At 35.6% G+C, this 24,890-nt stretch overlaps 9 protein-coding genes across 9 annotated transcripts; 4 read left to right on the top strand and 5 right to left on the bottom strand.

The window, feature by feature from the left end:
* Window positions 1–44: 44 nt before the first annotated feature.
* RO3G_10395 (uncharacterized protein) lies at window positions 45–1,814 on the bottom strand (the record flags this gene model as incomplete). The annotated part of the gene is made up of 4 exons (XM_067664980.1): window positions 45–827; window positions 890–1,167; window positions 1,221–1,571; window positions 1,760–1,814. 4 exons carry the CDS (start codon window positions 1,812–1,814, stop codon window positions 45–47), a joined length of 1,467 nt encoding a protein of 488 aa, XP_067521081.1.
* A 2,462-nt stretch (window positions 1,815–4,276) lies between these two features.
* Window positions 4,277–4,579, top strand: RO3G_10394 (uncharacterized protein; the record flags this gene model as incomplete). Its single annotated transcript, XM_067664979.1, has 2 exons — window positions 4,277–4,510; window positions 4,571–4,579. 2 exons carry the CDS (start codon window positions 4,277–4,279, stop codon window positions 4,577–4,579), a joined length of 243 nt encoding a protein of 80 aa, XP_067521080.1.
* A 997-nt stretch (window positions 4,580–5,576) lies between these two features.
* On the bottom strand, window positions 5,577–6,773 carry RO3G_10393 (uncharacterized protein; the record flags this gene model as incomplete). Its single annotated transcript, XM_067664978.1, has 6 exons — window positions 5,577–5,913; window positions 5,978–6,116; window positions 6,228–6,350; window positions 6,420–6,526; window positions 6,580–6,666; window positions 6,763–6,773. 6 exons carry the CDS (start codon window positions 6,771–6,773, stop codon window positions 5,577–5,579), a joined length of 804 nt encoding a protein of 267 aa, XP_067521079.1.
* Window positions 6,774–7,668: 895 nt separating this feature from the next.
* Window positions 7,669–8,433, bottom strand: RO3G_10392 (uncharacterized protein; the record flags this gene model as incomplete). Its single annotated transcript, XM_067664977.1, has 1 exon — window positions 7,669–8,433. The coding sequence occupies one exon, from the start codon at window positions 8,431–8,433 to the stop codon at window positions 7,669–7,671; it is 765 nt and encodes a 254-aa protein (XP_067521078.1).
* A 2,855-nt stretch (window positions 8,434–11,288) lies between these two features.
* Window positions 11,289–13,510, top strand: RO3G_10391 (uncharacterized protein; the record flags this gene model as incomplete). Its single annotated transcript, XM_067664976.1, has 2 exons — window positions 11,289–13,298; window positions 13,484–13,510. The coding sequence occupies 2 exons, from the start codon at window positions 11,289–11,291 to the stop codon at window positions 13,508–13,510; spliced, it is 2,037 nt and encodes a 678-aa protein (XP_067521077.1).
* A 163-nt stretch (window positions 13,511–13,673) lies between these two features.
* On the bottom strand, window positions 13,674–14,418 carry RO3G_10390 (uncharacterized protein; the record flags this gene model as incomplete). Its single annotated transcript, XM_067664975.1, has 4 exons — window positions 13,674–13,714; window positions 13,765–13,813; window positions 14,013–14,130; window positions 14,225–14,418. 4 exons carry the CDS (start codon window positions 14,416–14,418, stop codon window positions 13,674–13,676), a joined length of 402 nt encoding a protein of 133 aa, XP_067521076.1.
* Window positions 14,419–14,674: 256 nt separating this feature from the next.
* On the bottom strand, window positions 14,675–16,465 carry RO3G_10389 (uncharacterized protein; the record flags this gene model as incomplete). The annotated part of the gene is made up of 5 exons (XM_067664974.1): window positions 14,675–15,847; window positions 15,901–16,104; window positions 16,157–16,242; window positions 16,288–16,315; window positions 16,346–16,465. 5 exons carry the CDS (start codon window positions 16,463–16,465, stop codon window positions 14,675–14,677), a joined length of 1,611 nt encoding a protein of 536 aa, XP_067521075.1.
* A 3,780-nt stretch (window positions 16,466–20,245) lies between these two features.
* RO3G_10388 (uncharacterized protein) lies at window positions 20,246–21,295 on the top strand (the record flags this gene model as incomplete). Its single annotated transcript, XM_067664973.1, has 2 exons — window positions 20,246–20,429; window positions 20,529–21,295. The coding sequence occupies 2 exons, from the start codon at window positions 20,246–20,248 to the stop codon at window positions 21,293–21,295; spliced, it is 951 nt and encodes a 316-aa protein (XP_067521074.1).
* Window positions 21,296–22,325: 1,030 nt separating this feature from the next.
* Window positions 22,326–23,000, top strand: RO3G_10387 (uncharacterized protein; the record flags this gene model as incomplete). Its single annotated transcript, XM_067664972.1, has 2 exons — window positions 22,326–22,625; window positions 22,677–23,000. 2 exons carry the CDS (start codon window positions 22,326–22,328, stop codon window positions 22,998–23,000), a joined length of 624 nt encoding a protein of 207 aa, XP_067521073.1.
* Window positions 23,001–24,890: the final 1,890 nt, after the last annotated feature.

Below are 24,890 nucleotides of genomic sequence, written 5' to 3'. Positions count from 1 at the left end.
GAATGAGTAATATGAATACATCTATATGTGTGTGACTTGCGATTTCATCCTAAACTCCATTGTGTGCTCAACGATTCAAAAGAAGTAAATGAATTGTCTGCAGAGCAAACAGGAAGTTTAGCTTTACCATTCTTGGGCATGGAAATAGAAGCTTTGTCCTCTCCCGAATAAAATGAAGCCATTTTTCCATATCCTTGGGCACTAATCACACGGTATTGTGTATGACCCAATAACCAATTTTCCATATAAGCACTATTCACACCTGGCTGCATTCTGGCCTTATTTACTTCTTTAGGATCTTCTACATCAATGTACTTTGCGACTTGATCAGGTTCGATATGCTCAAGGGGCAAACCTGTAATAACCATACTTGAGGATTTAACAATGTCTTCACTTAGATACTTTTGAGCTAACTTCTTATTGCGATTTAAAGAGACAAACTGTTTGCGCAAATGAGTAGAGTCAGTTACCAAAAAAAAGACAATATGTTTATGATGCGGTTGTCTCTTAAAGCTGGCCAATTCACCAGCGCATTTCAAAAAGTGGCCCCATTTTTTCAATCCATTTGAATCGTGTTGAGGATTAGCAAGTGCATTGTCGTCTGTTCGTATCTGTATACCAATGCTAAGAATGCTCTTCATTTCAAACAATTTCTTGTATGCGTTTAAAAAGCGTCTCGAGCCAATAGTTGGGCGAAATAAGAAGTCAGTGATGCATCTGAATGTGTTTTCCTTGGTCAATCCCATATTGTTTAGTATTTTTTTGTATTTCTGGGATGATTGAAATGTATGGATTATGAAGCCACGATTTGATCGTACCTCGACATACTACATAAAGAAAAGATATTAAGAGATGTATATATAATCTTTTGAATTTTTTTTTCTTTTACCGTTTCATTCCACAAATCTTTAAACTCTGTATTCCCACCATTAGGAAACATAGTAGCAGTAAGGTCGTCGTATTTTCTATTAAGTAAATTTACTTTTTGATATCCAAGCAGTGGGTTCTCTCCATTGCTAAATAATAACTCCATTTCTTTTGGATCATGAGACCAATCGATGTAAGGTCTTTCCCAAATAGCTTCCAAAGGCAATGGATTTCTTTCAGCCCAATTGAGCAAATAGGCTCTATCTGTTAACAAGGCATAAAAAAATGTTGAAATCATGCCTAATAAAGTATTAGCAAAAAATGAACCGTCTCTTTCAAATATTTTTTTTTACCTCCCATTCTATCTGCCAATCCGCCACAACCTCTATTGCTATTTTTTGGCACTTCTTTACAGAGATAAGAAACGAATTTGGGTCTATCCTTGATTTTGATCTTGTTAGAAAATTCGTCCTTTTTGTATTGTTTTAGTATGGCCATGTTCCTTTTATGCAACTTGATATATCTATTTTGCCAGTTGCCACATTCACCCTTTTCATTATATTTCCATTCGTCTGTGAATCCGCCTTGATTTTCATTATACTTTTTACAATAACTTTGAAACTCTTCATTGGTAGCATGACTAACAGCTTGTAATAGTGAAATGTGAGGAGAAGGAGGCGAATATGAGCCATCTCTAGGCTGCTCTATTAAAATTTTGTTGGGCAAATAACAGGGTTCTTCTTGTGGAGTAAAATCGATCGGTATAGTGTTTTCTTGTTCGTTGATATTTATATTGCTTTTTGTTTTGCTGTATGCAATACCTTTCCAAACAAATACGTAAATAAAGTGATCTTAAAAAAAGAGTAATCTAAGAATCCTCATTACTGCTTACTTGGATGAAATAAAGAATATGCTGCCATGAAGACAATGGCAGATAAGCTTATCATTGTTAAGGCTTTTGCTAGTCTATATTTAACAAGTAAACTTCCATTAAGCTCATTTTGTCCTGTATGAACTCTCTGGTATGGTACATCTACCATCTACACTATTTTTATTAATTATTGGTAAGCTGAGTTAAATAATTGGAAAAGAGGTAAGAAAAATTGATGGAACGGGACAAAATCGGAAAGAATTCAGAATAAAAATTGACTAGAAAAGATACCCAAATAGAAAGCAAAGAAAATATCCAAATAGAAGGCAAAGAAAATACCTAAATAGATATAAATAACATAGAAGAGAGTTGAATACGTCTCTGGTTGAGTTGTTTCGTATACTTACATGAAAGTGGGAATGATTAATGTATGCACAGAGTTGAAAAATAATAAAACTAATATTATGTTTATTACTTTCACTTAATGCATCTAGATGTTGGTCTTGTAGGTTGCCAGCGTGCTCTCTAGGTTTACTCTATCGTTAAGGAACATCACGTCTGAAACTTTCCGGAATCTGGCATTTCTCACGAAGAGAACGAATAACATGCAACATATTGAGGCAAGCAGTTAAGTCACGATTCCAGAAGCGAAAGTGTTTTCTACTGTCATTATCTATAGACACTCGGCACTTTTAATTTGACGAGGGTTTGGTGTCATTAAAAAGGTCTCCAGGGCCATTTTTTCATAATATTGATAGCAGTTACTTGTTCGAAATTCATCAATCAGGAGAATGCAGAAGTCATTCTTCTGAAGGATTCTTCGAAAACCTACACCACAAAAGGGCTCATGAATCGTGGAGTTTGGAGCTGACCAGTTTCCTATCACAAAGGTAGCATCATCATCAAATTTCCGTTTAAAGTTAGCAATCAGGGAATGGTCATCAAGCTGGTTTTTGAAATAAGACGATAGTCGAAGTTTTCGGTGGATTGGCTAGGCAGTAGCATGATTGATTGGTATGTTCACATAATGAACTTGAAGAACAGCAACATATTTGAAGCGACTCCTAAAAAAAGCAGCATATCTTTCCAACTACAGAGCTTTGAAATAAACTAGACCACTTTCAGCTAGAGCAATTTTGTTGGGCTTGATGTCTTGTAGAATACGGTATTATTTACTTAACTGAAGAGATTTGTCTTCTTGTAACTTTGTGTATTTGTACGACATCCTCTCTTGAGCTGTAGAATCTTCATGAACACAGTAGAGTAGATCTCTTCTTTCAAGGTCAACAATCACACAGGAGCCTTTCAGTTCTTGCTAATTTATTAATGGAAGACTGTCGGTGTATCTTGTAGGTTCATGTGAGACAATAAACCTTAAAGAGTAACGAACTTGAATGCCAAATCTCTTTTTGAGAAGTGCCACACCAACACTATCCGTCTGAACCATTCCCCAGAAAAGTAAATCGAGCTATTCTTGATCTCGGAAAGGCGAAGCGTTTAAGCTTACTACTTTATGTAAAGATCTATCTTGTTAGTACTGTTTCTCCATGAACGTCCTAGGGTACTTAGGCACCAGATTTTGCTTTCAATGGTGGCATATCAAGGTGACGGAGAGCGATGGAGAGAGAAGTAGTCGAAGACTGGCAAAGACCTGAACAAGTCTATGAAAAGATTTGAAGTGATCAACAGGACGGGCTTTAATATCACAATATATAGCATATCATTTAAATAAAGGAGAAAGATTTTTCATTAAATGAGAATTCAGAGCTTCTAAAATGAGGAAAATTTTATTGGTCAATTGAAATAGTGTGGGTAATAATTAAGAGACCCTTATTTAAACGCATTGCACAACTAATTGAAAATGGCAGGAGAGAGCGTTCCTTTTTGATCTGTTGTTCGCAACTGTTGTGTTTCAGAGATAATCATTGTATAGCAACCAAGCATTATTAAAGATCAACAGTGTGATTATATGGAAATGTATACTTATTAATATGTACATACATCTACCCAAATAGACTAACGAACGAGTAGCAAGTGCTTATATTAAATCATGTAAACATCTGAATAATAGCCTGTAGCATTTAACCATTGTCATAATGCTTAGGACATGTTGCCAACTGCGTAATACGTATATTATTAAATAAAATCATATATAATTCTGGGTCTTACTGAATTTTCCATATTTATTATTCTTTTATGAGCAAAACAATAACTATTCCTTCATGTCTGAAGAATATGACTATTTGGTTTGTGGCTGAGAAGACTGTTTAAGATCTTTTGCTGACAAAGTTGCATTAAGAAAGCATGCTTATGACATTCATACAGCTGAAGCCACAGTCAAAACCGATGAAGGTACACGAAAGGAAATGAGAGCGCCATCATTGTATCCAATTGTATTGCAAATTCTCTAGTCTCATATTCTGCAGTGAGAGGCCCCAAGTTTTCACTTGCGTTGTGTGTCCTAACATTCTGACAACAACCTCAACACTTAAAGTTCATGTTGCAAATGCTAACGATGGAACAACCAGTACTTTTAACATGAATGATCCAAAAGGCAAAAGAAAATCCTATTTCAGTTCTACAGCAACTACCAAGTTACCTAGAGTATATGAGAAAAGCGAGATCCAACAAGCTATAAATACTTCTAAAGAGGACAGTGTTTTGACAAAGGAAATCGCCATTATTGCTGCTGCTGGTTTCTTGAATTCAGATACAACAGAGCAGCAAAATTGCTTATTGCTCACTAGCTTATTAAATTTGGAACCGATCGCGGTGAAAACGCCAAATAAAGATTTTTACCTACTGGAAAGTCTTTTTTATTACAAATCATAGAAAAATTAATCGTATCTATTATGGCCACAAAACTTCAGTCGATACAAAACGTACACACATTTTACAATCTTTATTTCTACTTCGGTCTACTATATTGCCTGAGGATATCTTACTTTCCAAACTCCTCCCTCACATACAAGCAGTACGAAGTAAGTCCCAAGGGGACAAAATCGCTAAAAGCTCACATTGGTTACAATGTGTTCCTCAACTAAACTTATTAACTACAAACAAACTCAACCCAATTCGCTATACTTTTCTTCAAGACAATTTTTTAAAACTCTTTACTGGCTAATTTGCTAAGATCCTATCCCAATGCAGCCCTGAAATTGATACTGATCGTATCCTTTGGCCTCCCATGACTCAGCTAGAATGTGATTGATGTCTACACTGGGGATTAGGCTGGTTATCTGGCGGAAAGCCAAAGTCATGCTCTTGCCACTCAAATCACCTTTTCACAAGACAGTACGCCATCTGTTACTTGCACATACGCCGCCAACTACAAATACTCCCCTCGGTCCCTGATCCTCTGCCTTTCCTGTTGAATCGATTGCCTAACAAGTCCCTTCTATCTTCCCAGAAAGTTGTCGCTACGACAGTTCGATGGTCCGCTATTTGTACTTTACTACATGAACTCGCTTATTTGTCCCATGAAGAGATCCCAGCTATCCCTCTAGAACTTAGTATTCAGCTCTTAAAGCGGTTATCCCAAAATTACTTCGTATTTATTACACTAACGGAAATTCGAAAAGTATATGAAGTTGCGACTAAAGGAAAGAGGATGAACTTGATTAACATGTTTGTACTCCATTTGCTGAAACAAAATGAATCAAAAATTCTTTAAGTTTCTATCAAGCTCAAATAATAAAGGCTGTCATTCAAGAAACGATTACCATCATGAATTCCGACCTGTTTCACAGCCTGTTACATACATCGTTGAAGCAGAATACTTTATACAAACAATAGAGTTTATTAAGGGAATGTTGAGGTGCTGGCAAGCCAGGAAAAATTAAGCATTTTCTTCTACAGTTTGAAGAAGCTCCCATTCTCCTTTGGGGGATTCTTTCCACAATGTAATCTTGTTATCACCACAGGAAACAGCCAGAACGTTTCCTGATAATGACCAACTCACACGCCATACAACGTCAGGGAATTTTTCTCCAAGTGTTTTATGGGTCCATTCAGCTTTAGGATGTTCTTGAGTCCAGATCAAGACTGATTTATCTTGCGAGCAACTAGCCAAATAACTCTTGGGGAGTCCAACATTAGGTGCCCAAGCAACGTCTCTAACCCAATCAGAATGTCCATCTAAAGTTTCTTCTTCATGCCAGAGTTTTGAATCTTCTCTATAAAAGAGAGCATGTTTAATGTTCAATTTCCTAATCTATTCTCTTTCCCTCCTCTACTTACTTGTATCCCCAAATTTTAATCAAATTATCACAACCTGCTGAAACAATCTTTTTCACTGAGTTCACGTTTGTATTTCCACCATTTGCTTGAACCAAGCTACCGGGAATAGCAGCTGGTGCCCAGGTAACTGCATTACATCCTATTCCATGAGCATCTATCATTTGAGTTTCCCAAGATCCATTATCTTTTTTTTTTCAGTCGTCATTTTATTTAGTTGATTGTCTCAAAAGGCCGTGCTTTTTTTTTTTACCTTTATATTCATGGATGGAAATCTTTCCATCAGAAGAAGCACAAGCTAAAATTGCTCCAAGTTCATGGGGTGCCCAGGCAACAGAGTTAACTAGAAAACGACAATTCCTTTTAAGAGAAGAATCTATAAAAACGAGAAAAAATGTACCTGAAGCTGTATGTTTGTTGTTTTCATGAATTTTTGTCCAAACACCGTTTTGTTCTTTGAAAATAAGTACACGACCATCATAAGCGCAAGAAGCCAAGATAGTTCCGAATTTAGGGTGAGCCCAAGCTACTTGCCATACAGGAGCTGTATTGCTAATCGTTAAACATTATTAGTTTCATCTAAATACAATAACTCTTATTATTACTCAGTGATTGTATGAGTTAAGGTTTGATTGTCTCCATCCACATTGAAAATTTTAATTGTGTGATCAGATGATGCTGTAGCTAAGCGTCTAGAATAGTAATCAAGCTGAGCATCATGCTAAAGAGAGGAAGATAAACGTGGTTAGAGTACAATAGTCGAACAGTGAAAAGAGCGCGCTTTATACTTTACAATCATGTCCTCGTGGTTTGTTTCAATTGTCTGTGTTGCCTAATTATCAAGACATGTTAATTTAAAAAGCAAACAAGGCTTCAAATGTGATCGACTTGCCATTGTTTATGTTTAAGCTTAAAAAGAAAATGAGGTGCAACCAGCAGTAGTAAATTACTTGGATCGTTAGATTCAAACGCCGCTCTGACGTGGCTGCTTCCTCTGGAACACACTGCTATTATGATAACTGCCTGGCATCTCTTCAGACAGAGAACTTTGGGGAAGTTTTTTTTTTTTTTTTTTCTTGTGAATGCCTCTCTTTTTATGTATAGATGATTGAAATCTAGTGTGTCAAACATAAATATCTCAATTGTATGTCATTGCGGTGCTTTCTGTAGTTAAAGCGATGCTTATTTGTAGAACGATTCTTTCAAAGTAGTCTATTTGTAGTCTTGAGCCTTTTACTTGCATATCAACAGATTTATTGAATCCTTGATATTCTCAAATTTAGAATGCATAAGTAGTAAAGAAGTCTATGAAAGTGAATGTATTGAATAATGTAATTTATAAAAATAAGTATATAAAGTATATTTGTCGTGACCGGATACACTTGATCACTTGTAAACAATAAAGATGTTTTTCAAATTTTATTTTCTTTTATGATTTGCTAGATATTGACATATTCCGTAATTTTCTATGATTTCAATTTTAAATATGTTTCTTTGTCATCAAACAAAGACACCATCTAAACAAGTTTTTACATATCACTTGCTTTCTTTTGTCTGTAATCAATGACGATGTAAATAAATGTATCAAAAGGATTTATTGAAGAAGAAGAAAAGAAAGGTATAATGAAACAACAAAAGAAAGAGTTTATACAGATTTAAAGGTAGATAGGATTACAAAGAAATAAAGTGCTGGATTAAAATAGTTCCAGAAAAGTGGGTATACTGATAGCCAGCCGTTCCACAAGAAAATAACCACATGTAGGGTCAGGATAAGTAGAAGTCCAAGCAGAATTGTTTAAAGGAATCTTTCTTACATAATTCAATGGTAAATTGGGTCGTTGAATAGTATTCTTTGTATTGTTATCTGGTATTTTATCACTGTGTAACACGATTACTTCATTTGCTGCGAGTTTTGTTGCAGGAATCAAGCAGCTATCTAAAACGCATCCGGGTTGATATACTGTGTATTCTTGGAGTCTTCCTGCAGCATATTCACTTGCACCTGAAAAAGAGCCAGCTCTTAAAGGAGGAAATCCCTTTCTGATGTCCCATAATGAGACCAACGGTTTTTGTAATTTGTGCTCACCTGGACGACGAAGAACAAGTTTTCCGTGAGATACATAAGCATCTTTTACTTTAAAGTAATGTTGGAAAGAATAAAAATTAGGTAAAGTCCATATAAAACGATTTGAAGCATCAAATGAAGCATAGTACAGACATAAAGAAGATTCGTTTCCCTTGTTTAAACCTGATGATGTATCTGCAGAAAGTTCATGAAGATTGGTTGAAATCAAATTTAATAATGGTTTAGACTTATTATTTCGAAGTTTAAATACAAGTGCTTCATCCATTAATTCCTGCGGAAATATTGAATATAATGCATGAAATGATGATATGGGAAGGTGCTGGAATATTTGCAAGATAATTTCAAGTGGTAATCTTTCTATTGCTGTCTTCATTTCAACTTTTTATCAATAAAAAAAAAAAAAAAAAAAAAAAAAGAAGGTTAAAGAAGAAAGCAAATAACTTTTAATTTTTTTTTTTTTTTTTCTATGACTCAGCTGAAAACAAAAGATTAGCCTTGAAATCCATTCTGGGGTTTCCCACGATAGAAACATAAAAAATTGGGCACAGACCACAGAGATGCGCAAGATTCAAGTGATTGGATTTAAAACTGTATAAGGATTACTTTTTATCACAAGTATGTAAATAAAACATTTAATAAAATTTTATTAATTAAAAACTCCCCTTCCTTTTTGTATGTAATAAGTCGTACAGTATTATAATAAATATTATAAATGAGTGCATTCCACATCTCACAACAATCATCTCTTCTCTCCCTTTTTGTGTACTTTAATAAATAGTCTTCGAGTGAGAATAGAAAAGCATCCATTTTTATTTTCGTTTATCGAATCAAAATGAAGGATTCACAGGCAACACTGACATAGAAATAAAGGTTTGTTTCTATTCCAAACAACATACCGAAACGTGTTTCATATGCAAGGACATAAATAGAAAGAAACTAAGAATGGTTTGACAAGTAATCAGGGCCTTTAATTATTCTATCAACATCCAAGCTTGTGGGATATTACAAAAGAAACAACTGTAAGGGAAAAGTTACTTTATCAAAGCCATAGAAGGGCTTCTACATATTCTTTACATACCTCAAAGCCATATTGAAAAGTAGTAACATTGATAAGCACAATAAACATAAAAATACGCCCTTTCGGTACAATTTAGTCACTTGTATTGAAAATTTAAAGTGAAATCTTGTTGATACCATGTGGTTATTATAGTATTAAAATATCTTACAACTTTTTAATAGTTTACTATGCTTGACTTACTACCACAAGCTTAAACTCTCTCTCTTTTCTTTTCCTATTTGAGGTTATCGTTAGTTTGAAATAAGACGTAAATTATTATGCATAACAAATCACGATAAAAAAATAAGAATCACTTCCGTTCTTAATGTGAAAATGTCTTTTATTATACTGTACCCTTCGGAGTGGTATACATGTCATTTGTCGCGTGTATGCTATTGAGTCAGCTGTGTAATCAAAACCCTCTTGGCGTTACCCCTGCTTAGTTTCATGATGCGTTTGTGCTGCTTTAACATCCTAACCTCCTGATGAATTTCCTAGCTGTGGTGTGTGTATGTCTGGTATATGTATTGACCCCACAGAACTACGACTTGCGCAGTCATGTTTCCTTTTCTGGTATTGATTAGCAGAATGTTACAGTAAAGAAAGTTCTAGCATAACCCATTTCAAATAGTAAACCTAAATCGCAATTTGCCTCATGACCTTTTCTTGACCAGACATCAGTACAAATTCGCAGCATCCAAAGGGTTTTTTATTTCAAAGAACTAATCGATATAAATTGAACCATTTGACCAAGAAATTTTTCAAGCAAATGATCAAAAATGACCAATTAAGGCTGGAAGCATCATAGCTAGTCTAAAGATATAAGCTGGTCTATGGTATATTATATACAATCAATTTGTGCAATAAACTATTCCAAATAATTATGTATCTAAAAGATAAAAGAAAGCCAAATTTAAAGTGAGCATAACAAAGCGATGGCAGAATCAAAGAAACTCGAGATTACTTATTGAAGACTAAGATTTTCAATGGAAGATGTTAAAATGAAACTAGTAATGTGCCGGTTGAGGATATTTAACTTTCTCTTAAAAATGACACTTGAATAATTGAAAAAATTGCTAGAAAATTAAGTAATCAATAACATGCGTAACTTTTTTTTTTTTTTTTTTTTTTTTGCTTTTACAGGTTTTAAATGTGAAATACTGTACAAGTGTCAACAGCCACCGCTATAACGCTTGGCTTTATGAAACAGCAAAATGGGGCATTAAAGACTAATTAAACTAAGGAATATTTAGCGCATTTTAAATAATGATGAATTAACAAGTTATTAGTGTGAACTCAATAAAAATAAATTGCATAAACAAATAGTGTATTTATATACTTTATTAAACTTATTTTTACAAGAATCGAAGGAATATACTTCAGGTAGAAAGAACATGAAGTGAGCCATTTAACATTACTAGTGTTTGACAGCAACTCAACAAATGGTTGTTGTATGTACTACAATAACTGTAAGAATTACATCTGCCATATTTAGAAGCTATCAAACAGTATTGTACCTCACATTTGATAAGTAACACTTTGTTCTTCTCTGGTCTTCCCTCGTACACAAGTAGGTAATGCAAATACCTATTTCGAGCATAAAAGTGTCGATAAAAGCACATCACTAGAATGTTAAAGCCTTATCCTTCCTATCACCATTTGATATTAAGAGCAATTTATGAAGAGAAAATTTAAATTTTTTTTTTTTACTGCACGACTACTATTCAATATGAATAAAATGTTCAGTTTACTGTTCTTTCTCCTATCCCTTTAATCTTCGGGGATATTTGATAAATCAGGAAAAGAAATCATGTTGTAAGATTGTCCAAAAAGGTTAAAAGTACGCCATCGATTGTCTGATGTCACTTCCTTGTTTAGAAAGTTACACTGCTTTCAATTCTTCTGTTTCTTTTCTTTTCTTTGTAAATCTTGTAATAATAACAAGCCAGTAGATTGTCTGCAACAGTCAATAAACTCTTGTATCAATCATAATAAAGAAAGACTCTCAACAAAGTAAGTCGGCGATTCAAAATGAGTGTTGTAAACAAGGTAGGTTCGTTACACTAAATCTGCCCACATGGCTTTTGTCCTTTTTTTGACTCTCTTTTTTTTTTTTTTTTTTTTAATTCCTTCCTTTTTTCATTTTATTTTTTATTTCGTTTTTTTTTTTAATGGCAGCAGGAACACCTACACAATCTATTGCAGAACTTATCACAGAATTTAATAAAACAACAGGAGATGTACCGCCTACGCTTATTGGAGCAAGTTCAGTTCTAGTGAACAATCATGTCTATGTATTCGGTGGAAGACTCCAGTCAAACCGTCAAATATCAAACAGACTATACATTTTATCCTTAAATACAATGACATGGAAGCTATCAATTTCTCAAAACACTCCACCTATTCCTCGTTATTTTCATTCAGCCAACGCACAAAATGATACGCACATTATAATTTATGGTGGAATGACAGTTAAACAGTATCAGAATAAGAGAACTTCTTCCGCAGATGAATTGGTGACTTTGGATGATTTAGTATTGCTTGATCTTAGAACACTTACATGGGAATATCCCGACTTTCATAACCAATCACTGCCCTCACCTCGATATGCGCACATTTCTACGCTTGTCAATGACAGACTGGTGATCATGGGAGGACAAGACATCAATAATAACTACTTGTCTGACATAAACATTTTTGACTGCAAAAAGCGAATTTGGTGTAAATCTCTGTCTTCTCAACAGTACCAATACGGTGCTTATCGTTCAGCTACAGTAGGGGTCACCCCAATCCAGTTAACCCCGCCTTTTGCCCCAAACATGGATTCACTGGCTGATCCGTTTGACGACTCTAATACAACAAACAAAGATAAAGACATCACTATTCATGTTTATTCAAACCACAGTGCATCTGATGCTCCTAGGCAACTGCATTCATGGAAATTGAATACGGGCAACGAGTGTGTTGATATCTTGAATCAAACTGAACAGATTGGTGCGAACAACACTGCTCCGCCACCCATTCGGTTTCCATCTGCATTCATATGCGGCCAGCAGTTCATCCTGGCCGGCCCTTATATCAGTGGATCATCTCACTCTTTTCAAATTTGGGCGCTTGACATGACCAGCTTTGTCTGGACCAAGATTGAACCAGGACCAGGCCTTACTCGAGGTTCTTGGCTCCGTGGTATGCTGTGCGAATCGATGAATAAGTTTTTGATCTTTGGACATCCTGGACGCACAATGAAGGATGATTATAAGAACCGCGTTCACTGCTTTGAATATGTAGCACTTGTTGATACTGAAGTCTTTGGTATCTATAGACCACCTCAGCCTTCCTTCAGCACCGTCGGTCAAAGCCTTGGGTTGTCCATACTCAAGGATCCCATTCTAGCTGACCTTAAGGTAGTCACCACAGACGACAAACATGCTCTAGTCAATTCAGCTGTGCTAGCACAAAGATGGCCCTTGATTCGTTCTTTACTCAACCCTCTTACATCTCCTCAATCAAAGATGTCAGAGATATTAGAGCATGACAAACGGGAGCTGCTATTCCCAGACACTTACATTGTTCTCATCGCATTTCTTCAATTCATTTACACAGATCATCTTGTCACCGCTCAACAGCATCAACCCCAAATTCTCTCTCGACTATTGTTTATCGCCGACCTTTTTCAGATCACTAGATTAAAAGAACTGGCTACCCATGCATTACATCAAATGCTGAATATGTCTACGGCCGCCATGATTTACGAATCTGCCTCGCTGTCGAACGCAGTCTCTTTACAAATTCGCGCTTTACGTGTCTTGATTAATGCTAAAAAGATGATGCAACGCCAACAGAAATTGGGCCAGACGGTCGAACGTCCACTTTCACCGCCACCTGTCTTTGGCCAAAGTCCACTTGTACGCAGCAACCAGATAGCAATAGGTAGCCAGAGTGAGCCTCTGAATCACTACACTACATCCAAGCTTTTGCAGAAACAAGATACAACTGTACCCTCAACACCCACAAGCTTGGCTTCCATGGCACAAGGTGCTACGCGACTTCAGAATAACAACAGTGTTCCATTCTCAACTTCACAAAGTGCTACAACTTTTGCTCATCAAAGATCTGGCTCAGATAGATCCATCACTTTAGATTATAATCCCTCGATCCCAGGAGCGGCGCCACCTACGCCTGTAAGCGCCAAATCAATGAAATTCCCATCGTTTTTAATACGTCAACAATCATCACCACAACCGCAGCAGCAAAGAAGCCTGTATATTGAGAAAGATTACGCATCTGTTCCATCACCTCAGCTATCGCCCACTTTTCAGGAAAAACACCAGCCTAGCACGGAAACATTGATAAAAAATAGTAATAGCAGCAAAACTCATTTTTGGAGACATAATACGATTAGTACAAAAAAGAAGACAAAATCAGAAGGTAGAACATTTGGTTTTTCGTTAAAATAAATAGAATAAGAAAGAAGCCGGTTTTCTTTCTTTCTTTAGCACACAGCATGACTCTCCCTTCCTCTTTTTTTTATTTTGTAATTTTGATTTGAAAAGTGCCTATGTCGAGTGTGAGTAAACCCTCTTGGTCCTCTGTGTTCCTTACATTGAGGCAAATTAGAAATTTCTGCTACAACAACGCTAGGCACACCTAGGCTGGCTAGAGCACCACGGATAATACCACATGGAAACCAAACGTACTATAGAATATTTATTTCAAATCGACAAAGATCTTTTTTGACTTACAGGCATTGCCTTTTTCGCAGAATCTGTTCCTCCAATATCGGTTGACATTCGCATAAATCATCGAAACCCGTTATCTTGCAATACATAAACTCCCTTATAAAAAGCTATTTTTTTAAAAATAAAGCCATCCTCCTTTCTCTCATGTTCACTTACCCTGTGATTTGTTTTCAGGTTGTCAATCTGCTTTTTAAACAAGATGACCCAAAGGTCCTTGCAAATAAATTTCACAACATCCAAAGTATCCACAAATCGAGGTCTGTCTTTAGTAAACCTACAATAAAACAAAACAAAAAAAAAAGAGAGAGATTGAGACTGTGTTCGGTTCTGACAGTGAGAAGTGAATAAAAAGTATCTTTTTTCAATACCTTTCTATTAACTTTTGACCAATCAAATAACCCAAGTATTCTAATTTGAAAAAGATGGCATCGTTATCTCCATCGGGTTCTGATGTTGTAGTTCTGCAAATAGTGTCTACCATTTCTATCAGAAATAAATCCATGCATGCTTCACTTACAAGACGAGGTGGAAGTGAGTGGTTGCTGTCATCACTGTAACTCATTGGGAATCTTAATTACGAAAGAAGTAGGTTGTATATCACATGATCGTGGCCAATAGAAAAATGCAGAGACAACCTTTATATTGCTTTTTTATTTATGCATCACTGTTTTAGTTAAAGTTCACTTTTTTACAAGTTGTGTTTGAAACTTATTCAGAGAAATCCAAGTGTTTTCTTTAACAAAAAGCCATTGAACATGAATAGATTGTATTTTATTATTTAAAACATGTCCTAATCTAATATCTTTTTTCTATACAATTTAGATCTTACGGTTTGGGATCATAGAAGGAGGTAGCTTATCAGGTAATTGAGCACCCAATTCAACTGCCTTAATAAGATGTAAAGCAACCCCGAATTGGTCTGAATTCAAGTAGCCATCGCTATCCCAATCGGCTAGTCTCCAAATATGAGCGAGCATATCGTTAGGCAGTCCACTGTTTTCGAGCACAGGCTTGACATTTGCTCCTGACACAAGGCCATCTCTTGGATGTAAGCTTTGAAAGACGGGCATGTAACTGTTCTTATCTAGCTGACTGTAATCCCAAAATGAAGATGGCAATTGTCCATTCTTTACCACCTCTTGATTTATATCAGGTTGAGCAAATGGATTGATTTGAGACTTGTCAAGTTCAGGATTACCCATAGGGAACCGAGACATCAATTTTGGAAGATCCACAGCAAGTGCCTCATCCACTCTCTCCAACAAATCCTCTTTGATCGACTTGAACTTGTCCATGTCATACAAGGCCAGATTCTGTCTGAATCTTTCAGGATTTGGAAAGTCACCGGCCGGAAGGTGATATTTGTTTTGAATCTTGATAAACTCTTGATCCAAGTTTTTCAACAAGGCCTCTTGCTTCTTTTTCTTACCAAACATGGAAGGCATTTCTTTTTTAAGATGACCAATGATGATCGCGTGCACCTTTGCCAATCGGGCTCTTTTCACAATCTCGTTCACCTTCCGAATCGCTGCATTTCTTCTCAGTTCTTTCAAGTCCACCAGCAAATCTCTCGATTCAGCCTCAATCAGCTCACGGCAGTCCTCAAAGCAATTACTTGGTTTTTCTGTCCAGAACGAGCTGATGTAGACCCGCATCACTTCAGGCGTCTGAACCACTTTACCCAAAGACCACATCATCGCACCATAGACTCTCATGAGCTGCTGCTGACTGACCATGTCACTCTTGTTCAACACCACCCGGATTTTTTCTTCTTGGCCTCGAAGGCTGTGAATGGCCATTTTGAATTCATTTGAAATATCAAGTTTATAAGAATCAAACATGAGCAAAATCAAATCGGCACGTTGAGCAAACCATTCGATCACCTTTGTAAAATCATACCCTCGTTCGATGCGTTGTTTGTCTCCTGCTAAAATACCGGGTGTATCGATCAGTGTCATGTTTTCCAACACGGGTGAAGGTGTTTCAGAAACCTTTTTAAACGATGAATGAGGGGGGTCTATCGATCCTTTTTTTATAAGATTACCTGAAATCGAGATAGAAAGGCTTGTCCGAAATGATTCAAACCTCGGAAAGGTAGATCTTGATTGACAGCAGCAGCATTACCGGGAATAATACGATCTTCACCCCCATTCATCACAGCCAGAAATCGATCGGTAGTTGGTTCCACTCCGATATGTTCACCAGGATATTTCTTATCCAGCAAGTATCGGATAAAAGTAGTTTTACCCTTTTATTTACAATTAGCACCTTGATCCTTCAAACACATACTGATCACTTACTGTTGAATATTGACCTATCAGTAAAACCATCGGTTTTGCCTCGATATCCGAGTCGGTTAAAGGAGCAGAATGAAATCCTTTTTGTTCTTTAAGTCACGATCATGATTGATAACAAACTTTTTTTATTTTACCTTCAAAGTTGTAAGTGACTTCCAAAGGCTTTATTTTAGTTTTATATATTTTCTTTACGCCTTCAATGACTTGAGCGTATTCATTATCACCCCAATTAGTTGAAGAAGAATAATGGGGTTGAGTGCCTGTTGGAATATGACTGCTGCTCTTTTCTTTTTTATTTTTTAATCCTTTCATACGCAATAAAAATCAAGAGGAAAAAAAAAAAAGAAGAGGAATAAAAAAAAAAAAAAAAAAGATGTCATAGTGAAGGATTTCACTCATGACGTTATATTTAAAGCCCCGATAGAGGTAAAGAAGAAGTTATGTTTTTTTCATTTCAATTGTTATAAAATAGGTCGGCGTCACCTCGCTGATAGTGTAAGGCAAGGGACACCTGTGGAAACCAAAGATAGCAAGCCAGAGCCTTAGTTTCCTGGTGGAAAAAATTAGATTAACAACGAGAGGGACAATGTCCCTCATTATAGTTGTTAAACTATAAAGAACAGATACTACACTTGATCTTAGCCAAAAGGCCTGAGAGGATAAGGAAAAAATCGATTTCTGTCTTTTGCTCGCCTTTTTATAGTTTTTTCGAGGAAAAGCAGCTGTGATTCAATGTGACTGTTTTTTAGAATTTCTAAGGGGTACGTGACTTGATTGGCTTTTGTTATTTTAATTTATGTACCAATCAGTTGGTGCTGTGTCATAGCAGACAAGGTATGAAACAAAAAACAAAAAAATAATTGCGGGTAAAATCATTCAATGGTGGAAACTGAGTTGAAAGAAGCTATAAAAAAGATAAATTACGTCAAATAAGTAAAAATAGGATGTAGACAATTGATTGCAGATAACAGAAAGAGAGTTTTCGGTGGAATGTTGATATATTTAGAATTAATAGTTTTTCCGAAAATCATCTTGACGACATTGAAGAAAAACAGTGCACATCAATCACGATTACTCCTGACATTCTCGGATAATTCAAGGATTACTATTCACACATCTTCTCAGATATGCAGAAACTTATTCTCAAATGCTCTAGTGATCGTATTCGATACTTGGCTGTAGAATGTCGAACAAAAAAAAAAGGGCTTTTTTGTTGTTGTTTTGTTACTTCCCTGTTTTAGCTCTTTTAGTAATAAAGAATATTCGGTCAGTCTGTTTATTCTAAGAAGGTTTTAAAGTACATTTTATTTTCTGTACAAGATGCTGCACAGCAATGATTACACAAAGCACACACTTCACATTCAACATGTCTTTGCACAAAAAGTTTGCGCAAAAAAAAAATTTCTTACTCCTTCGTCTTTCCCTGTGATCAACTACCAATCAATTTCTTAAACATTTACTTTTTTATCAATTTATTCAACTAAACTAACTCGGTCTTTTTTTTTTTAAAAAAAAAAAAAAAAAAAAAAAAAAAAAAAACATGTCCCGAGCTGTACCCGAGCTTAAATGTTTTTCATCAGCCAAAATTAATATGAAAAAAAAAAAAAAAAAAAAAAAAAAAAGGTTAAATGATCAAGTAGAAAACTGGAATAGAAGCTGTAATTTCATATGTTAAGATTTACACTAAGCCTCCTTAATTTTTTATTCTAAAATTATAATGCAAATTCGTCAAATTATTTTTGCATGACTAAAAAGAAATGTGTACCAGTCTAACGTATCTCCTTCCTTCCTATCAGCTGAGAGTATGTTTCTGATTTAGTGGCATTAGTTTATGAAATTCAAATGAAAAAAAAAAAAAGATTTACACAGTTATTTAAACAAACACGTTTTGTACTTTAAACTCCTGATGCTTCACTAAACTAAAAAATAATAAAAATAAAATACACTGCAGCCTATTCTGTGTAATGTGTCTTGTATTTCCCTGTAGAATTTTCTTTTATGATAAGATATGGGCTTGTATTCAACCGAGAGGGGTTTATTATTGTTTTTACTAAATACAAATGGTTCTTTTTTTGTGAAACCCAATCATTTGTGAACAAGTTTTCTGTTACTCAACCACTTGGCTTTTTTTTACAAGTACAAACACACATACACATAAAATCAGTTGATAAACCAAGTCATTATGTAATCATTGAAACTTTGTCTCATTTGTGTTCATGCCCTAATTTAAGTCCATGACCTTTCCTCCCTATCATTCGAATCCATTGGCTTGGTTAAAAAAAGTGTTGTACAGAACGAGACGATGATCTTGTGTTACATTTTATTTTATTCATGTTCCAGTCATACGGCTTTAAAAAAAATAGATTTTTATTATTTTGTATATTGTGTAATTTGAAATATTTAGCAAGAACCAGAATTGCAAGAAGCTATATGACAATCTTTATAAACCATGCGCCCATTTTTGTGATTGCACCAGTTGTCTATATTCAGAGCAGGTGCACTTGTAGGGCTTACGACACACCATTCACAATTTGTGTTCCAAAACGAACAACCATGACAATTAAATACCTTTGTTCCTGCATTAACATATTCTTGGATCCCTTCAATAGCTTTACAGCTATCTTGCTCAACACATGAAAGCTTACAAGTTCCAATGCTACCAGATTTCTGAACGTAACAGAAAGCTAATACACCCAGCCCAAACCATGTATATGTTATCTGTAAAGCAAACAAAAATTTCATAAGCATAAATGATATCCATTTATAGTAGAGAATGAGTTGATTGAAAAAAAAGAAAGATTGACACAGTTATTTAAACATGTTTTGTGCTTTCACTAACTTAAGAAATAGAAAAACAAAACACACTGCAGCTATTCTGTGTTCTATGTTTTGTATTTCCCCGTAGGATTTTCTTTTAAAAGATGTAGGTGTTGTATTCAAACAAGAGGGGTTTATTGTGCAGAACGAGTCGATGATCTCGTGTTACATTTTATTTTATCCTTGTTCCAGTCATACGGCTTTAAAAAAAAAATAGACTCAACTTTGTAACCATTGACTGACATTTTAATCAATCTATATTTCATGCAGACTACCGATATTGTTTCACCCCAAAATATTAATTTTACGTTGATTACCGTAATTGATATCGACCGAAACATGAATCAGGAGCACCGATGACGAAAACGATTCTTGTGTCCCTATTCCATTTTAAATTTCTATAAAAAATTACTCCTTACACAAAAAAAAATGGATTGGTTTGGGATGAAAGCAGTGGATTGGATAGGATGGACTATGCTCAAGTGGCTTGTTTCATAAGCCACTCAACCATGGATCAATCCAACGATCCAGTCGATGAGAATATGCAAAGTGGATCCTATTCCCAAACATTTTAAAAACCTCTTCAACACATTCTCTCTCGTCTCTGATAAGGACAAAGAAATTTGGTTGAACCGTATTCCTGATGATGGAGAAAAGATATTGAACTATTGGAAATGAAAGGTTTAACATCCATGCTTTCTCAATTTGTAAAAAAACAGATTGGCTTTGTATAAAGTGCCTCTTGATAACATTTTATGCAATAAAAGATGACGGCAGGGTATGAGTAGGGGAACAGGCAATGTTTGAATTGAGTGTCTAGTGCGCCCCTGTCGAGAAGAAAATGGCCAAAAGTAATTCGACATGAGGTTCTAAAAGCATGTCTTGATAGAGTCAACAAGTCATTTGAGCCCTGTTTGATGTTGGAATGAAATGGTAGAGATGCCTGATGCACCCATGTTAACAGGCATCTATTTGTGAATCTCCTTTTTATAACCCAAAGGATTCAACTGACTTATGTTTGATGGTTATTATTAAGTAAAAAAAAGGAACCAACGCCTATGATAGGATCGATCATGATGATGTATTGAAAGAGACCAAAAAGAGATTCAGCCAAACAAAGGATGAAGAAGATGAAAAAGGAAAAAAAGAAGAAGGAAAAGAAGAAATAGACATAAAATTACTATATTTGGAGTTACACGTCATCCTACTTTATTTTAATTATTCAGAATTTTCTAGTTTCTTTTCATTTTATTTTATTTCTCTCATAAAAAAAAAATGTCTACGATTCGTGTTAATGTGAAAGCTTCTGGCGATAAGAAATTTGTTGTTAGTATTGAACCAGAAAAGACCATACTTGATTTCAAGCAGATGATTGCCGAACAAACGGATGTACCTGCCGACAGACAAAGACTTATTTATTCTGGTCGTGTGCTGAAGGACAATGATACCTTGTTGGATTGTAAGATTGCTGATGGAAATACTGTACATATGGTGAAAGGTTCTCAACCAGGTGCACCTAAAGGTAATTGAGATGATGACTTATATTTTTTTTATTCAGTGGTTTTCGCAATAGTATCGAGTGCAACGAATCCTACCACTACTACTACTACTACTTCTACTACCTCTCCTACCACCACTCCCAATGTCACTAATACAACGACATCAGTACCCAATACACAATCTATTCCCAATAACCCTTTTGCTGGATTAGCTGGCATGCCTGCTGATTCTCAAAGTAACCCTTTCAATATGTTTGGCGCTGGTTTTGGAGCAGGAGGGATGGGAAACAGTTTTGGTGCTTTGGATCCTGCGATGGCCAATCAAATGTTGCAAAATCCCATGTTTGCACAATACATGTCGAGTGTTCTTCAAAACCCTGCTGTTTTAGATTCCATCATTCAAACCAATCCTCAATTGGCAAGCATGGGTCCTGAAATTCGCAACATGATGCAGTCTCCTCAGTTTAGACAGATGCTTTCAAACCCTGATACTATTCGTCAGATGGCTACCATGGCCTCGATGTTTGGTGGCAATGCAGCCAATCCTTCGACGACAGGAGGAGAGAATCCGTTTGGTAACCTTGGTAATGCACCCGGTGTTGATCCTCAATTACAACAACGCATGGCCGCTCTTTTTGGTAGTGGTGGGATGAACAATACGACAGCGCCTGTGGATAGTCGTCCACCAGAAGAACGTTTTCAGGTTCAATTACAACAATTGAACGAGATGGGTTTTTGGGATGCAGCCAAGAACATTAGAGCACTGACAGCTACGGGTGGTAACGTGAATGCTGCTATTGAATTACTTTTTAGTGGAAATATTTAGAAGTGAAAGTTTTTTTTATTTTGGGGGGGAAAGGCTGTATGTTTTCTATATAATAAATAAAGATGACTAATAAGAATATGAAAATAGAAGGCTTGGTTTATTGAATAGCTTTGCCCACGTACAAAGATAGTCATTCAGGGTCTTTTTTTGGGATAATTAAGAATAGGTTAACATTGAACCTATAAAAAATCGTATTACACACACCATCCTCTTTTTGTATGACAAAAGAAAGGAGAGAGAGAGAGAGAAATAAACAAAATGCAGAGAGTACCCGTTACACATCACCCACCGCTCTATTTCAAATTACCCGAATGATCGCACAGGTCAAGAAGAGGGAGGGGACATTTACCTTTTTATTGTGCACTCCGTCATTCGTCTCTCACTATTTTTGGTATTTTTTTTTTTTTTTCCCGCCAAGTTGGTGTGGTGTAACAAGGATTTCTTTGAAAGAACAATGAAGTCCGCTGCTGATAAAAGATTCCATGTGATGAAATGCATGATGAAGAAGACAAAGAATTCAATGTTATCAAGGAGTACAGAATCATTCAATCATCATTCTTTTTCATCCAAATAACCCTTGCCAACTTTTTTGTTACTCAGCTTTTTCTAAAAAAGAAAAAAATCTCGATTTGGCAATTAGAAATGACAGCCAACGAAAAGTGACACAAGCGTGTTGAATCCAATTTGCAACTCTAGGTTGACTTGATGTGGATGATATCATTTATCTGGACAAGTGAATGAGTGGATATGATTGGTTAACGGAGATGAAACTAATTTTTTTTTTTTATATTTTATTTATTTAGTACAGATAATAAATAGTAAGTTTAGGAAAATTTATGTTGTCAAAAGTAGGAATTTTTTTTTGGGGGGGGGGAGAGAGAGATAAATAAATAAAAAAGAGGGGGGACAAGATGGAAGAGAGAACCTTAAAAAAGTTGTCATCATTATACAAGTCCCGATGGATCTACTTTTTTAATATAAATAAGGACGTCTTTTTTTTATTTTATTTTATTCCTTTTTGCTTTTGATCATGTCTTTTCCTATTCTTTCAATAACAGATACAACACAATTATCAGAATTATGTGCGACTGTATTTCCATCGATTTGGACAACAAAAAGAAAACAAACGACCTTTAAATTATTTATACAAAAAGTATTAAAATCAACCCAGCTATCATGTACATGTATCCTTGTCGGATTATATTATATTCAACAATTAAGATTTGCTTATCCATCCATACATCCACCGAATGGATCAGAAGTAAGATTGTTGACCACAGCCTTTGTCTTGGCCAATAAATATTTAGAGGACAGTCCGTTTACAAATAAGGTATAATTCATTCAGTTCAAATCGTATGCAATCCGTACTCATTTTATTCAGACTTGGTCTAATGTTTCGGGTATTTCAATAAAAGAACTCAACATTATGGAAATTGAATTCTTATCTGCACTTTCTCACAACATTTCCATCTCACAAAAACAATTCAATCAGTGGACCAAACAATGTCAACATCTCTGGTCACCTAGTTTACCTTGTACGATGAAGAGATCAAACGAAGAAGAATACGGCTCACCTTGTAAGAAGAGATCGATCGAAACCATCTGTAAACCGATCCTGAGTTGGTCTTCTTCTGTATCCGCCTTGACTTCATCACGTATCATGAACTATACAACCACCAATAATAATTATTATTATCCATTTTAAAACTCATTTTACATAGAACCCTCTCTCTTTCATTTGATTGTAAATAGAATTCCTCCCCATCATTTTTTTTTGTATAAATAAATAATTACATTTCAAAGGAGATGAATGTCATTCCACGTGTCATCATTCGAACTTTATTCACCTGATGTCGTACGAATCGAACCTTAGCCTAACTCTGGTCTTTGACGCATAGATTTGTGAAACTGGTTTAAACAAGGAAATCATCCCCCAAAAAAACAAAAAGGGTTCTCTCTTTCATCTAGAATCCTCGTGACGTAACCTCCTTCTCCACATCTTGACCATTTCATTTAATCTTTATCCCTTTTGCTGCAGGAGAAAGAAAGAAAGGAGGGGGGGATTTCTTTATTGTTTCTTTTCTTGATGCATCTCAGAATTAATTAGAAATTGCCACTTCTTTTGATGGGAGACATCCCCTCTCTCTCTCTCTCTCTCTTTTACTATCTACACCCTATTTGACCCTTTCTTCTCCTTTCATCATCCAAAAAAGAAAAAAACAAAGGGGGGGGGGACAGATAGAACGAGTTGATGTCTCTCTTTATTTTCCCTTGCAGATCATACGTTTTGATCCATTTTGTTTTGTTTTTTTCACTCTGCAAATAAAGGGAGAAAAGAGTTTAGATCAGTGGCAAGACGCATAAAGAAAAAAAAGGATGGAATGAAATGCATCCCTTTTGGTCATTTACTTGATGGCCTTTTAAAACTTGTGAAAAGAATTCCGCCCTTGAAACTTGTTATTGAGGGAGAAACAAGAAGGATGAGAAGTCTTTATAAACTGCCCTAAAGAAGAAGGGAATAAAGAAATACTATATTTATTCCACAAGGATGAAACGATCATACAAACAATAAAAAAGTGGAACGACATTTTTTTTTTTATCCTAAAGAATCGGAGTTTTTATTCTCTTGCATCCACATACACTCACATGCATCGATTTGACCTAAATTTACTTTATTCTCCGTCACACCTCCTTTCATTCGGATGAACACACACACAATGAAACCATGATCTCAAACTGACTTCAATGCGCCACAATTTATAGCCCTCCCTTTCTTTTCTGAACCGACTCTCATCGTCTGTGTCCATAAATAGAAATCATTCAGACACAAATAAGGTTTCTCTTTGGGATATCCCAGACCTTTCTTTTTTTATGTGTCAACTATTGAAATCTAAACTTTTTCTTGCTGAGCAACAAACCAGACTCCCTCTTTTTTTTTTTTTTTTTTGTCGGGAGCAAGACTCTTCCCCCCTTTCCTTTCTTCTTCAAACACTGTGTGTAATCACTCTCTCGTATTTTCCTGTTTTTTTTTTTTTTCACAATTTTCTTTTTTTTAATTACATTAATCAACCTTGGCGATGTAGCACACATACTTGCTTGATCCTCAAATCACCCGGTAGTTTAATAAATATCTTAATTAATTTTGCTTTTTTGATAAATTCTCTTTCTATCACTCATTCTCCGTTTCTCTCTTTTTATTATTTTTAGTATATTTCATTCCCCCCCCCTCTCTCTCTCTCTCTTCTTTTATCACGGGTACAACCATTTATCCGTCTCGGTAAAGTATCTTTGGAAGCACGCGAAAAGGTTTTTTTTTTTTTTTTTTTTGGCGCTGAAGTTCGGGATGGCATGAACCAAAATAAGACCGGAGTTGTTTGTGAAATGAGGGCAACAACAAAAAAAAAAACTTATGCAACTCTTTATGATCATTCATTTCAGTGCAAACAGTCGAGACTCTCTCTCTTTCCCCCCCCCCTTTTTTTTTCATACGTAAACTTTATTTAATAAAATGAGTTCAGTCTCAGCGATCCTTGTGGTCTGAATACCTCTTTCATTCTGTATCTCTCTTTTATAAACAAAAAAAGAGGGAGAGGAA

The sequence above is a fragment of the Rhizopus delemar genome, genomic scaffold (assembly GCF_000149305.1).
Source record: "Rhizopus delemar RA 99-880 supercont3.8 genomic scaffold, whole genome shotgun sequence".
In the NCBI taxonomy this organism is placed as follows: Eukaryota; Fungi; Mucoromycota; class Mucoromycetes; order Mucorales; family Rhizopodaceae; genus Rhizopus; species Rhizopus delemar.
This window is presented reverse-complemented; position numbering and strand designations above follow the sequence as displayed.